General features: G+C 36.3%; 2 protein-coding genes across 4 annotated transcripts in view; both read right to left on the bottom strand.

Annotated features, from left to right (window-relative positions):
* Positions 1–4,269: 4,269 nt before the first annotated feature.
* Positions 4,270–8,588, bottom strand: LOC111451364 (OBERON-like protein). Of its 3 annotated transcripts, none has more exons than XM_023091753.1 (3): positions 8,328–8,588; positions 6,026–7,113; positions 4,842–5,356 (listed from the first exon to the last, which is right to left on the bottom strand). In XM_023091753.1, exons 2-3 carry the CDS (start codon positions 7,095–7,097, stop codon positions 4,842–4,844), a joined length of 1,587 nt encoding a protein of 528 aa, XP_022947521.1. In that variant the 5' UTR covers positions 7,098–7,113; positions 8,328–8,588. The 3 variants fall into 3 exon arrangements, with proteins under 3 accessions (XP_022947522.1, XP_022947521.1, XP_022947520.1); XM_023091752.1 differs by having other exon boundaries at positions 6,026–7,129; positions 8,330–8,588; XM_023091754.1 differs by lacking the exon at positions 8,328–8,588 and having other exon boundaries at positions 4,270–5,356; positions 6,026–7,097.
* Positions 8,589–9,005: 417 nt separating this feature from the next.
* The window catches only part of LOC111451362 (heat shock protein 90-6, mitochondrial), a 7,726-nt gene continuing 2,255 nt past the window's right edge, over positions 9,006–14,476 (bottom strand). The window contains exons 4-20 of the mRNA XM_023091746.1: positions 14,132–14,257; positions 13,926–14,019; positions 13,769–13,852; positions 13,539–13,682; positions 13,338–13,451; positions 13,180–13,239; positions 13,002–13,076; positions 12,803–12,907; positions 11,995–12,135; positions 11,808–11,900; positions 11,620–11,697; positions 10,894–11,148; positions 10,655–10,757; positions 10,113–10,287; positions 9,923–10,028; positions 9,761–9,850; positions 9,006–9,545 (exon numbers count right to left, since the gene is read on the bottom strand). Of these exons, the coding sequence (XP_022947514.1) occupies positions 9,384–9,545; positions 9,761–9,850; positions 9,923–10,028; positions 10,113–10,287; positions 10,655–10,757; positions 10,894–11,148; positions 11,620–11,697; positions 11,808–11,900; positions 11,995–12,135; positions 12,803–12,907; positions 13,002–13,076; positions 13,180–13,239; positions 13,338–13,451; positions 13,539–13,682; positions 13,769–13,852; positions 13,926–14,019; positions 14,132–14,257 (2,005 nt within the window). The 3' untranslated portion in view covers positions 9,006–9,383. The remainder of the gene's footprint in view (positions 9,546–9,760; positions 9,851–9,922; positions 10,029–10,112; positions 10,288–10,654; positions 10,758–10,893; positions 11,149–11,619; positions 11,698–11,807; positions 11,901–11,994; positions 12,136–12,802; positions 12,908–13,001; positions 13,077–13,179; positions 13,240–13,337; positions 13,452–13,538; positions 13,683–13,768; positions 13,853–13,925; positions 14,020–14,131; positions 14,258–14,476) is intronic.

The following is a 14,476-nucleotide window of genomic DNA, read 5'->3' as shown; positions in this document are numbered from 1 at the left end:
CCTAATCTCTTCGTATTCACATTCTTCTTCCCTTTTTTTTTTAAACATATAAATAAAATCATTATTTTATTATTTTTACTCCGAAAAAACTTAAAATTTCAATATAAGACATTTCAATCTCTCCTTGCTGGGAATCCAAAAAATCATAATATCTACTGGCTGTGAGCTTAGGCTGTTACAAATGGTATCATAACCAGACACTGGGAGGTGTGTCAGCGAGAACGTTGCGTCTCCAAGGAGTGTGGATTGTGAGATCCCATATTGGTTGGAGAGAGGAACGAAACATTTCTTATAAGGTTTAGAAACCTCTTACCGTTTTGAGAAAAAGTCTGAAAATGAAAACCCAAAACAAACATGGTAGGTTAGATGTGGATTTGTAAATTATATTTTTAAATTAATTTTTATGTATAAGTTTTTTTTTTTTTTGGCAATGATATTTATATTTTGTAATTAAAAAAAAATAGTCACTAATTCAAAAAAATAATAATAAATAAATAAAACTACATATGATAGGCTGAAAATAAAGGAGAAGTGGGACCATGCAGTTTTGTTTACAAGTAATCTCAATTGGATCCATTATTGTTTTTATTTTTTTTATGTATAAATAAAATAAAATAAAATAAATTATTGCTCCATTTCTTTTTCCTTTTTCACTTCTCAAACTTCAAAACTCAGTCCAAATTATGAACCAAATACAAACATTTTTATTTTCAAAATAATAATAATAATAATAATAATAATAATTGAACCATTTATGATCCCACCACTAACCTTATCACATATTCTCCCAATAATCAAATATATATATATATATGAATTTTAATTTTTTTTCCTTAAAATAATATTAATTTTTGTTAAAAGCAAGTAAAGTTCAAATGTTGATATGGAATTTTTTTAAGTAAGTATTAAAAATATATATAAATGAAGGAATAAGTATTTTGCATCTTTCATTTAAAAAAAAAAATTAAATTAAATTTATTTTATTAAAAAGTAAGTGGGGCCCACGACAGCTTGCTATTTGACACGAACACTAACACAAATCCTGAACTTCCCCAAATACGACAAAACAAAACCTCAAAGCAGAAAAATAAGAGGCAGGGGAGCGGCGCGTAGCTGGTTGACACGTCATCATCATTGGTGGGTCCTACCTTTTCGCTATTTATTTTTATTTCTTTTCTTCTTTTTTTTGGGATAAAAAAAAAAAACAAAAGAGGCGGCCCCACACTTTACTACGCGACGAATGTCCAAAATTGTCTATTTCCCTTTTTTACCCCTCTTCTAGCTTCCAAATTACTTCCTCTACCCCTGCCCCCACTGCCCTCCCAAAAATAATAAAAAGATAAATTATATATTGGAATATCGATCTTAAAATCAAACAAATAAACGAATATTTTAAGTTCGCGTAAGCTTTTTCTTTTTTTTTTTTTTTTTTTATCAAGGGCTTAAATTAATTTGTTTTAAATTACTTTAAATATTTTTAATATAAAAAAAAACATATCTGGGCAGGAACAGGTCCCATAAAAAAAAAAAGAGAAAAGTAATCTTTGTGGTTATGGAGACAGACACAAACGATCTAGTCTCCGAGCCCTTTAGTTAAATGTATAAATTCCTTTTAGTTTTTAAGAACATTTTTTAAAAATATTTGAATTTGGACATAAATAAAAGGGAGTTATTCTATATTTTCTAACCTTAGTTAAAATAAATAAAAACATTGTTTTGTATAAAGTTATGAATTAAATAAAGAATAATCAAATTTCCTTTTAATATGACTTTCTCCTCTAAATAACTTTAATTGGATTAAACATAACAACAACAATTAATATCCTACAAATTTTTTTAAAAAAATTATCATTTTAGTTCGAACAAATAAATAAAGGTCGAAAACATATCAATATTTCTTTCTTTTTAAAAAATCTATATGGATAATTATAAACCTAACTTTTTAAAAGAAAAGAATATAGAATATTTAGAACGTATAATAATATTGGATGAACAAGAACATAATTATAATACTTCACGAAGAACATAATTATAATACTTCACGAAGCTAATTTTTAAAAATTTTAATTTCAATATTACACCGCAATAAATAAATAATTGGAGCAAGACAAAGAAGGGATAGGAAATCTAATCATCTCCGTCCATCCTCATTTAATTAACGGAAAGAAAATTCTTTCAATTCTCTTCTATGACGATAAGTGTTTACAAGGCTAAACCACGTGAATTAAACGATGAACTCTAGTGATAAGGGGACGATGAAATTTCTTGAGTAGTGAGAAAAGTAAAAGTTGTATTTGTTTTTTTCTTCTTCCCATCTCTTCATTTTGTTGCCTTTTAAAAGTTGTTGAAGAAGTGCTTCATAAACCATTGAAAGTGGGTGATTTGATTATCTATTGAGGCATTAGATATGAGTTCAATAATCCTTACATGTCTGTCTACTTCAATCTAATATCAATGGAGCTTCCTCCATTGCCATCAACATAAACAACTATTTACTTTTAAACCCACTCAACAACATTTTATAACTCATCGACATCAATCTTTTTAAAACCATGAGGAAACCTCTCCCTAGCAGACGCATTTCAAAACCGTGAGATTGATGATGATACGTAATGGGCGAAAGTGGACAATATCTGCTAGTAGTGGACTTGATCAAAGCTAGACACTGGACGATGTGCCAGCGAGAATGCTAAGCCCTAAAAGGAGGTGGACTGTCACATTGGTTAGAGAGGGGAGTTAGGGCTATTACAAATGGTATCAAAGCCAAACACGAGATGATGTGCCAATAAAGATGCTGAGCCCTGAAAGGGGTGGACTGTGAGATCCCACGTTGGTTGGAAAGGGGAACGAAGCATTCCTTTATAAGGGTGTAAAAATCTCTCCTAGTAAAGCTAATAATGATACGTAACAGGTCAAAGCAGACAATATCGAACCTTGATACACCCTTTTTTGGTTTCTCTATTCTTCAAAAATCCAATTAATTTCCCTACAAACAAACAAAGAACAATGGGTTTCCTCTTGCTTGCTTGAATCAAAGGAAGAAGATCTAAGAATCAAACAAGATTTCTCTCTTTCACTCTAATAAATAGTAATCCATAGTTGTTATTCCATGTGATCAACTAGAGATTGGTGGAGGCAATGGGGAAGAAGATAAGATTATATTCATATCTCTCTCAAACTATGTTAAGTTGTTCATTGGATTAGATTGCTCTAAAAAAACAAAAGAAATCTTTATAGAGCTCACTTTGAGTTAAAGCCTATGTATCTCTAATGGTATTCTATGATACCCAATTAGAATAAATATTGCTAATATGCCTCTCAACCCTACTTTACTAGATTCCCCCACATTTACTTCAAATACATTTGTTTAGCCCAAAACATCCCTCAACGTATCGATGGGTCTCTTTTGAGTTTATCGTTCTAATTGAATATTCATTTGGGTTTTATGAGCTCTGATACCATCATAGAAATCGTGAGATATCTTCATCTTTCCAATGTGTAATCCTCAAGATGAAGTCTTTTTGGATTGGGTTGGGTCGGATCCCGATTTATGGGCAGGCCATACATCCTTGCTCAATTTTGTCCTAACAAGGCCTTATAAGTTTGAAACTTAGAACTTTGTTATTTGATGTGATTTCCTGCATTATCACTTTACCAAGTCTCATGCACCTAACTCAAATGTGAATGCCACCTTTAGGAGGTTTTTTGAAGGATTGTTTTCAGAAGATTGAATCAATCAAAGTCCTATAGGCAGGTTGTGGGAGCGTTGGTTGGAGAGGGGAATGAAATATTCCTTTACAAAAGTCTGATAACCTCTTCCTACTAGATATGTTCTAAAACTGTGAGACTAACGGCAGTACTTAACGAATCAAAGTAGATAATATCTATTAGTAGTGAGTTTGGGCCATTACAAAGGGGTGGATTGTAAAATCCCACATCGGTTGGTTGGAGAGGGGAACGAAAAAGGGTATGGTAATCTCTCCCTAGCAGACGCGTTTTAAAACTGTGAGGCTGACTACAATACGTAATAGGCCAAAACGGATAATATCTACTAGCAGTGGGTTAGACACCAAAGAGTGTGCAAGCAAGGAGGCCACCCTCAAGGGAGGTGGATTGTGAGATCCCACATCAGTGTGGTAACCTATTCTTAGTAGATGTATTTTAAAACCGTGAGGTTGACGACAATACATAACAGGCCAAAACGGATAATATCTACTAGCAATTGGTTTGAACCGTTCCTAATGGTAAAGAGTAAAAAGAGACGAAAGAAGTTAAAACTACAAACCTGGACATGTTTGCAATTATCTGTTTTCTGGTCCAAGGAAGAACTGAGTTAAGCTTTCTGAACGCAGCCTTTAAGTCAAGCAATCAAGAACTAATTGTAGACTCCACTCAGACCAATAGCATCTCCAAATCATACAGTTCTACTGCTCAATTGATTGCTGCAATATTGGAAGTGGGATCCATTAGAGAGCACTCCTAAAAAGGACAAGGACCGACAAGCAACTAAAGCAAGATCTGTCCATTCAAAGTTGCGTCTAATCTCTTTAACATGCCTGCTGCTTTTGTTTCTCTCTTTTGGCAGATCATTACCCTACACAATCTCAGTGCTCACTACATGAACTCCAGGATCACCAGCGCTTACTTACACCATTATAGAATCCCTTCATATCTAACAATGATCAACAGACAACAAAAACCGACAACATACAGTCCCCCACAACAGAAACATGGGTAATTCAAGTCAACTTTAAGGCAACTTCAACGACCATCACTTAGCTTGTGTGACTATGAGAGGATGCAGTACGATATAGAACGATGTTTCGAAACTATGCAAGGATTTAGGACTGATCTGCTCCACCGCTGCTCGGTGAACGGAAACTTTCCTGCAGTTTAATCTTCTCTAACAAATACTGTTTCTCTGCTTCAGCCTCTTTTAACCGCTGTTTTAGGTAGCTGCTAGCAAAGTCTTCTTCAGATTTTTCAGATTTGGCAAGAGCAATCATCTGGAGCCTATCAGCCTCTCGTTTTGCCTCATTGGCCTTAAGTTGGAACATGTCTGCTTCTGCCAGTTTAAGTCTCACAATTTTCTCCAGCTCTTCAATCTGCAGCTTCTTTCTCTGTTTCTCCAGCTTTAGTTCTGCTGCTTCCCTGGTTTTGTCCTCGACCTCGCGCTCGAATGCCTCGACATCCATTCGTGCTTTTTTGAATCTCCTCTTCTTCTCGTCGGCTACTATTTCCATTTTTCTTATGGCTTCCTGTACTACATCAGCAATGCGGCTGCATGCCTCCTGTGGGGCTACTAGTCGTCCTCCTTCCCCATTTTCCATGCTTCTTGGAGAGTCCAACTCAAGTTCTTCATAAAGAGAAACAAGAAACATAGGTGTTTTATTATAATAGAATATGAACGAATTTACTTTTGAGTCAAATGAGCAAAATGACTGGGAAAACATGTAGCTTGAGCCCCACATAATGCATTTGAGTGTCTTTTTATCAATTTCATAGCAATATGAGTAGGTTTTCTACGTGAACGGAACAAATATAGTCCAATGTTCCTGTAAGATCCTACATCGATTGGAGAGGAGAACAAAACATTCTTTATAAGGGTGTGGAAACCTCTCCCTAACATACGCGTTTTAAAACCTTGACGGAAGCTCATAAGGGAAAGCCCAAAGAAGACAATATCTACTACTAACAGTGGCTTAAGTCGTTACAAATGATATCAGAGACGGACATCAAGCGATGTGCCAAAGAGGAGGTTGAGCCCTGAAGGGAAGTGGACACGAAGCAGTGTGCCAGCAAAGACGCTAGGCCAGGAAGGGGGGTGGATTGGAGGAGTCCCACATCGATTAGAAAAGGGAACAAGTACCAACGAGGACACTAGGGGTGGATTGTGAGATCCCACATCGATTGGAGAGAAGAATGAAACATTCTTTATAAGGGTGTGTTCCTTCACTTAAGCCACCTTCCAAATGTATGATCAAGAAATAAGCACAAGTTCAAACACAAACGTATAGTTCTTTACCTTGGAAAAATCCCAATATAGTTCTGCATGCCATCGAAGAATCCACAACCCCACTTTTCATTTTCTCCTTCAGATCTTCACAATTCCTGAAAAGCTTCCTCCCTCTAAGGTCCTCACTTCCACGAAATATTCTACTAACATAGTCGAGTTCCCTTGTCAAAGCCTCCATGTCCCAGGCAGGTGCACAGTGCTGGAAAACATCCTTAACCCAACCCAGCAGCTCTGACGTTCTATGGCAGGCTTGACACCTGAAAAGCATTTCAGATTGCCCAGTTCCACTCTTACCAGATGAACCCATGCAAATTTGTCCATCACGAATGGCACAATCCGTATGAGTCCAATGGGAGCACAGATCACAGCCAATCCAACGACAAGTATTAACTTCAAAATCAAACTTATTACATATAACACACATGCAAAGATTGCAGAAACCATTTCTCTTGGAGCATAGCTCACATGTACAGTCGTCAGCTGGGAGCTGGTTTTGGCATGCTATGTTCCTGCACCTCTTGTATACAAAGATCTCAATTAGAGTGTTCTGCGGGAGGGTAATATTTGGATGCAAGAACGCCTGAATTCCAGTATTTATTGCCACTAGGATCTCGAGTTGCGCTCGATTGGCTATAAGTAGAGTCTTATCAGTTAAATCAGTTCTACTCTGAACAAGCTTCTGTAAAAGGAAAATCTCCTCTCTATGCTGTGAACCACCATTACCATCAAGAATAACTCGTAGCTCAGTTTTCAACTCTTCGAGAAATTCGTCTGGTAGATGATGCATCTTTTCGGAGATTATGTCTACTCTCTCCCTTGCAATGTCCCTGAGGGATATCTTATCAGCACTAGATAGACGGTGAACAACTGAGTGTTCAGCATTATCATTCTCCATCTTCTTTGCCAACATAGCTTCAACATTAGGCCAAGTTTCCCTAGAACTGGCACTCTCCGTGGGGGACTCCTGAACTTGGCCAGCATTGGATGTAGGCTCCTCTTGAGGCATGCGCGCATCGGCTGACACTAGGGAAAATGAGGCTTGCGGCGTGCTCGACTGTGATTGCTGACGTGGAAGCAGCATTTTCTATGCAGACTGTTGCTGGATGTGAGTACCTGAGATTGAAGTTGTAATGTGAGAAAAGAAATGTATATGTGCTTCCAGTAAAAACGGTGCATAGTGAAGCATGAAAAGTGAACCTCAAATAAAACCAACAGAGTTTAAAGGGAAAGGGAGGGAAAACCCACCCCCACACCCTCCAGAAAACATAAAAGTAAAACAGAACAGATAGGAAGTCAGAGACAGACATAATTCCCTCGGAGAAACAATTTCCAATTATCCTTAAAACAAAGACTGGCTTTGATTAAGACATATACCTGTAAGTTTGCAGGATAAATATCGATTATAGATATTATGCACTTAAATGACACTTTAATAAACGATTTGTTAGGAACCACGGCTCTCCATAATGGTATGATATTGTCAACTTTGAGTATACGCTCTCATGGCTTTGCTTTTGGTTTTCCCAAAAGACCTCGTAACAATGGAGATGTATTTCTTACTTGTAAACCCATGATCAATCCCTTAATTAACCGACATGGGACTCCCCCTCAACAATCCTCCCCTCGAACAAAGTACACCCTTCGAGGCTCACAACTTCTTGTTCAACATTTGAGGATTCTATTGAAATGGCTAGGTTAAGGGTATGACTCTGATAGCAAGTTAGGAACCACGACTCGCCACAATAGTATGATATTGTCCACTTTGAGCATAAATTCTTATGGTTTTACTTTTGGTTTCTCCAAAAAGCTTGATACCAATGAAGATGTATTCCTTACTTACAAACCCACGATGAACCCCTTAACGAGTCCCAACAATCCTCAACAGGATAACAGCTCAAAAAATACCTTGGATTCCGCAACTTAAAGCTTCTTAGAAATGGACATGACATTCTGCAATTAATCAACAACAGAAACAAAAACACCCCCATCCATCCCGAATCATTCCGCTAATATCACAAAGTAACTTTTCTTCGACACAAAAGCGAAGAACAAAAGAAACCCAATTCACCATCACTGGAATCAGTCAAGCAAATCAAAACGCGATAGCAGAAAAGCAAAGTAACGCGATGGATTTAATTATATCGAGGCAACAAAAGTAAACAGGGCCAAAAGGGTCAGAGAGCAACAACGAAAGGCATATACAGAGACACAAACACCCCAATGCTTCTAAACAAGAAATCATTGTTCCAGCCGGTAATTAGACACTCAAAAACAGGAAGAACACTAAAATTTCGCTCTAAATAAACCACGTACCTGGGCCAATCAGTACAAACAGAAGCAGTCGAGAGCTGAGCGTTTCTGTAGGCAAGGAAAGAAGAGGGAACAGGAGGATGAAAGTCAAGAGGATTCCGCGAAAACGAGAACAAAAACACGCGATTCCAAAATTGAATTCTGTACCCTACGCCAAAAGAAACGTAGTCCACGCTCTTCACCAATGGAAATAAAAGTCAAAAGCCGACGAAACCCCGACGCACTGGGTTTTGGGTTTGACCCCCTCAAGATGAACATTCAAACACGCAAACGTGACGGCGTCGAGTAAATTATCCTAACGGCCAAAATTCAACGCAATCTCCACCAAGATCTTCAGAAAATTGTTATTAATTACAGTTAACGTAAAACTTTATTTACACTAACCTATTTATATTAAGACTTTACAAACCATAAAAAAATATATAATATATTTAAATTTTTTACTAAACTGAATAAAGAAGTCCAAAATGCAAATATTAAAATAAACATTTTTTAAAAGGTAAGAAAATAGATTATATTGAGAGTAAAAGAACAGTTAATCATAAAACTTACCATAATGAGATGTAAACCCAAGAAGTAAATACAAAAATAATAATAATTAAGGAAAAAAAGTTCAAAAGTTAAATTGAATTTGCACTAAAATCAGACAATAGCTTAAGATCTAAGACTTACGTGGGGATGCAGCAATCAGCTACAATTTCAAGAACTAATCCTAAAAACTGTGACGGCAGCACAGTGACTTTCATGATCCAACAAGCTTACAATACTTGTCTAGTTTCCTGGTCAAAGCTCTTAACAATGCAAGTTCAAATTATTGGTATAGTCCTGTGCCTAATCCCTGTAAGGTTCTAAACAATATTTGAATAGATGACAATACTTTAAAGCATTTCGGTAGAAGAGAAATCGATTAAACAAACGAGACCAACTGATTTCAGTCTGGAACGGAATTGTAGTAAATCATCAATCAATCCCAGAACACTATTCTCTCCGTCATCCAACGAACTTTATGGACAAAATTTCTCGAACTCCTAATACGGAATCCTCCGATATCGAGTACTCACTTTTGGCTGCCAGCTTCGACTGGTTCAACTACTTCTGCTTCTAATGGCTGCGATTGAGCCCCCTGGTTATGGAACCCGCTCGGCCCGGACCACTTGCCAGAAAGTGCCATACCCATCATCTCATATATCTTACCACCAAGCTGGGCCGGGTTATCAGGCTGCATCAACAACAGAATGAACACATTTAGAATGGCACAAAATGAGAGCATGGCTAGAGCTACCGATCTTTAAAGATCGATACAATCATTTTGTGAGCAGTGCTTAAATCTTGCAGCCAATGCCAGCATAAGGATAGATTTATATGTTCAAAACACAACCATATGTGACCATATAGTGCAACGTTATATCGATATATAGAGGACGTGGAGTTTACCGTAAAGCCACTAGAAACTAAAGCGGCATCATACAGAAGGTCAATGGCTCTCAAAGCATCTTCATCGTTGGGGTTACTCTTGTATGCAGCCTGTGGATCATAATCTGTCAATTTACATGAATTGGCAAAAGAATGTATAAATTTAGCTATGCTCTTACGTACATCCAGGTTTTTAATAATTGGGTGCTCTGGGTTGACTTCAAACACCCTTCTACTTTTCATGAAGTCCAAACTCGAGGTATCACCAACGCTTTGTGCTTTCATCAACCTTAGAAAAGAAAAACGAATGAGGCACGCCACTTGAAAGGATATATATATTATTTGGTTAAACATGCGAGGCTCAGTAAGTTACCTCTCCATGTTGGCAGACCAACCAAACTTCCCAGAGACAAGAACACAGGGTGAAGAACTTAGGCGACTTGATATCTGAACATTGGCAACTTTATCTCCCAAGCGTTTCTTAATCCAATCACAAGTTTGGCCAAACTCCTGTTTCATTTCCTTCTCTTTCTCTTCATTCTTATCACCTGAAAACATACCATATAACAGTGTTATTATTTCCCTTTTTCCATTTCTAGACTAGAAATGAAGGCAAGGTCAATGTGGAAGCGAAATGCACAAATGGGCATAATGTAATCATCCTTAGTTCTGGAAACTAATAAATTAACCCTGAAATTGTTTTATCATCAGTCCATGTATTCAGTACAGTCAAATTGTTTTATCTTCAGTCCATGTATTCAGTAGTCAACTACCAGTGAGGATCAAAACAATTTAGTACATGGATGCAGAAATAAATTGTGCTTGAATAAACTTTGAAACAAAAGTTCTAAAATAAAAAAGACTATACCGATAAAGTTAAAAAACATAAACTCAAGATTGTTCGAGTAAACTAACCTAAATCCAAATCTTCCTTGCTAATGTCAACAAAGTTTTTCTCTTTGTATGATTTCAAGTTCTGGATGGCAACTTCATCAATTGGATCAACTAAAAATAAAACCTGCCACGGTGAAAAGAGTTAACAAAAATGAACAAAACATGGAAAGGAAAACGTAGGAGAACCAATATCTGCAAATGGAATTAGTTGATCAGAGACAACTCAAGAGAATAAAAATGAAGCATAATCGGGTTCTTACCTCAAGATCCTTTTCAAGAATTTTCTCGAGGAAGGGAGTATTCTTAGCACTAGTCACACTGTCAGAAGCAATATAATAGATATCTTTCTGGTCTGGTTTCATGTTTTCAACATATTCATCTAGACTAATCATCTCAGCTTCACTTTGAGAAGAGAAAAATCGAAGCAATGGGGCAATACGTTTATGATTTTCACGGTCCTCAATGCAACCCAATTTCAAATGTTTTCCAAAATTATCCCAAAACTTCTCATAATCCTGCCAAATCCAAAAAACATAAAATTAAAGACCGTGACTTCATTTAATATGGAACCTGAAAAATGCAACTAGAGAATGTATAATCTTTCTGATCAGGTGTTTGCAGATGCAATGAAAAATAGACATGTTTACTCATGTTAGAAACTTAGGCATTTCATTTAATGGTCTACTAGTACAGATCACTTTGTATCCAACATATTAAATTTGATCATGCCTTCGGTTTTAGTTGGGACGAGGAAGGGTTCAAAGGAAAGTAGATGCACATCCCAAAAAATAATAATAAAAATAAGCTGACTTAAAAAACTGAATATGTGCCAAAACCGTAAAAAACAGGGTAGTATTAAAAATCTTTCCTATGTTTTATGCCATAATTTCATTCTGTGGAGCACTCAAGATCATTAGGATATCATTATCTTTGTCAAAGACAAGGATGGTAACAACAAATAAGAAATCAACTATTCAACAGCATACTTCTCTGTTCTCACTCATGGAGATCCCCAGAATCATGTCAAAGGCTTTCCGAACCAATCGCTTCCTCATGATCCGTACCTATAAATAACAAAAGAATGAATTTCATTATATTGATCAAATAAATTTAAAAAAAGTGAGAAAAAAGAAGAAGAACAGCTTTAGAGGAACCAATTCTTTCAAAAACTTACTATGCGACTCTCTTGAAGGATTTCACGTGAGACATTAAGAGGAAGGTCATTTGAATCCACCACCCCTTTGACGAAGCTTAAATATCGAGGAAACTAAAGGACACAATCAATAAAATCATCAGCACTACCACCAGAAAATCTAACATTTAAAGCATAGGAAGGATATTTCATTTGGGTAACGATTTACCAATTCTCCATCAAAATCATCAGAAATAAACACCCTCTTCACATAAAGCCTTATGTTTTTAGTCTTGGGATTGACAAGGTCGTCCTTCCCCATGGGAGAAACAGCTGGGACATAAAGTATTGACCTGAATTCTACTTCACCCTGAAAATTAAGTCAAATATTAGCACCATGAAAACAAAAAAGGGAGTAGAAAGCACTCATATGAAGTAGAAACTAATCGTAATTTTCTTTGTAAGATCAACAAGTATTATCAACGTTCATAGGCATGCCGATTCATAGTACTTCCATATAGTTTTCTAAAATGTGAATTCGCGTACTATAATAAAATTTTATTATATTCACAGATACTCATCCCTTGTTAACAATCCATGCATGCCACAACAGGAAAAATCAGACTTATTGAGCATGAATCATGAAAGTGATAGAGACAGCACTGAATGTATTTTTTCGAGTCATAAGGGCATAATCTAATTAGCTCTACATGAAAAGAAGTAAATGAAAGACAAAAAGAAATTCACAACTTATTGTGGTTTAAATGAAGGACCAAAAATAAGAGAAAATGTAAATCCAAATATTTTAGATATTCGGATGAACTCTCATCATTTTGATAAATTAGATAACTATTCTTTGATCTTTTAATCATCTAGGAAAAAAATTTGTAGATTCATTTTAACTAGAACAAATTAGTCGACAGGATGGTAATCCTCATTCTCACAGGATTACAAAAAAAAAAAAAGGAAAGTGGTCTCAGATTTGCAAGACGAGACAAAAAAGGAGAGGAACACAGTTAATATGTATTTAGCTTTACCTCCGTTGTAAAATGAGATGATGCTAATGGTTCCAAGTATTCATTGAAAGTATTTTTGTAAAACTCATTGTATTCCACCGTGGAGACTTCCTTTGGGTTCCGTAGCTGAAAATACATATAGATGTTGCACCCTTTATATGGTTAGAAGTAACAACAATTTAATATCAAAACTGGAAAATTAGACGGGTTAAGAGCTAACCCATATTGGTTGGGTCTCATTAGTGAGTTCCCAGTCCCAGTACTTCTCCACAACAGTCTTTGTTTTCTTCTTCTTCTGCATAGTAAAGTCATTAATTATATTACAATTCATAGATTTGGTTGTGTAAGTTGTCATGCCATAATATGTTGAGATGTAAGGATGTAAGAAGACAAACTACCTCAGTTTTTCCATCTTGTTCATTCTTGGTAGCTTCAGTCGGATCCTCGTCAACTTCTACCTGGAAGGTTGAAAGAAGCACACAATTACCAGAATGAATATTTTAAACTTTAACAAAGAAGTGTAGAAATTAAGCAGGCACAAAAAATTTAACCATACCTCTTTGGTGAAACCCTTTTCCTGCCAGGTGTATATTGGGAATGAAACAAACTGTGAATAGTTTTTCACAAGCCTCTGAATACGCTCTGGATGAGCAAAACCTTTGTCATCACGCTGAAAATATCAGGCAAAGAAAGCATAACGTTAGATAAGTAAGCAAGGATAAAGAATAAAGAACAAAACAAATAAATATAAACTGACCTTCAAGTACAAGGTAAGGCAGGTTCCTCTCGGAAGTAGTTTCTCAGGATCTGTTTCTTCCCTAATAGTGTAGGAGCTAGCATTTGCCTCACCTTCCCACACGTATTGCTTATCAGATTTGGGGCTCCTTGTAGACACAACGACCTTCAAAAATTAAGAAATGTTTAATGAATGCTACAACACATATGTTCACCCTAAAAGGCATGCAAAATTTTAAAGAGATGACATACCCTATCAGCAACCAGGAATGCAGAATAGAATCCAACACCAAATTGGCCTATTAAATTATTGTCTCCGCCAGCATCCTTGCTATCCTGTAAACAAAACAAATTTTGTTAAGCAGAGAGCACACTAATAACAACAATCGAGCTAAATCACTCGACAGACCTTCAGTGCTTTCAAAAACTTGGCAGTTCCACTCTGTGCTATAGTACCAAGACAGTCAACAAGTTCTTGCCTAGTCATACCTATGCCAGTATCACTGCATAGAGATAGAAAACAGATTGCAGATGTTGCAACGTAGTCAAGTCATTGTAGTCATATAAGTATGTGGGGGGGGTGGCGGGGGAGAGAAAAAATAACATGATCCTTACGTTATCTTTATAATCCCATTATCTTTATCAGTTTGGATACGTATATCAAAGTCAACTGCATCCTTCAAAAGCTCAGGGTCTGTAACACTCATAAAGCGCAGCTTATCCAAAGCATCACTTGCATTGCTGTGAAGGTTGAAGAGGCCAAAATCATTATTCAAATTTGATATCAAATGGTGACTTTATAGAAAGGAAAAAAAACCAAGCCAGATGTGGACTAAGTCGAATCCTGCTGTGACCACAAGTTATACACAACACTGTATCACAAAAGTTGACAGCATAGAAGACAGACTACTGATCATAATTTTTTTTTTTTTTTTTTTTTTTTTTTTTTTTTTTTTTTTT

Source organism: Cucurbita moschata, unplaced genomic scaffold (genome assembly GCF_002738365.1).
Source record: "Cucurbita moschata cultivar Rifu unplaced genomic scaffold, Cmos_1.0 Cmo_Scf00013, whole genome shotgun sequence".
Classification (NCBI taxonomy): Eukaryota; Viridiplantae; Streptophyta; class Magnoliopsida; order Cucurbitales; family Cucurbitaceae; genus Cucurbita; species Cucurbita moschata.
Note: the sequence above shows the minus strand (reverse complement) of the source record. Positions and strands in the feature narration are given on the sequence as shown.

Excerpts from the sequence above, each read along its gene's own strand:
- LOC111451364 (XM_023091753.1), bottom strand. The coding sequence starts at position 7,097 with ATGCTGCTTCCACGTCAGCAATCACAGTCGAGCACGCCGCAAGCCTCA. Across the intron at positions 5,357-6,025 it reads TATATTGGGATTTTTCCAAG|AACTTGAGTTGGACTCTCCA; the intron begins GTAAAGAACTAT and ends CTCTTTATGAAG.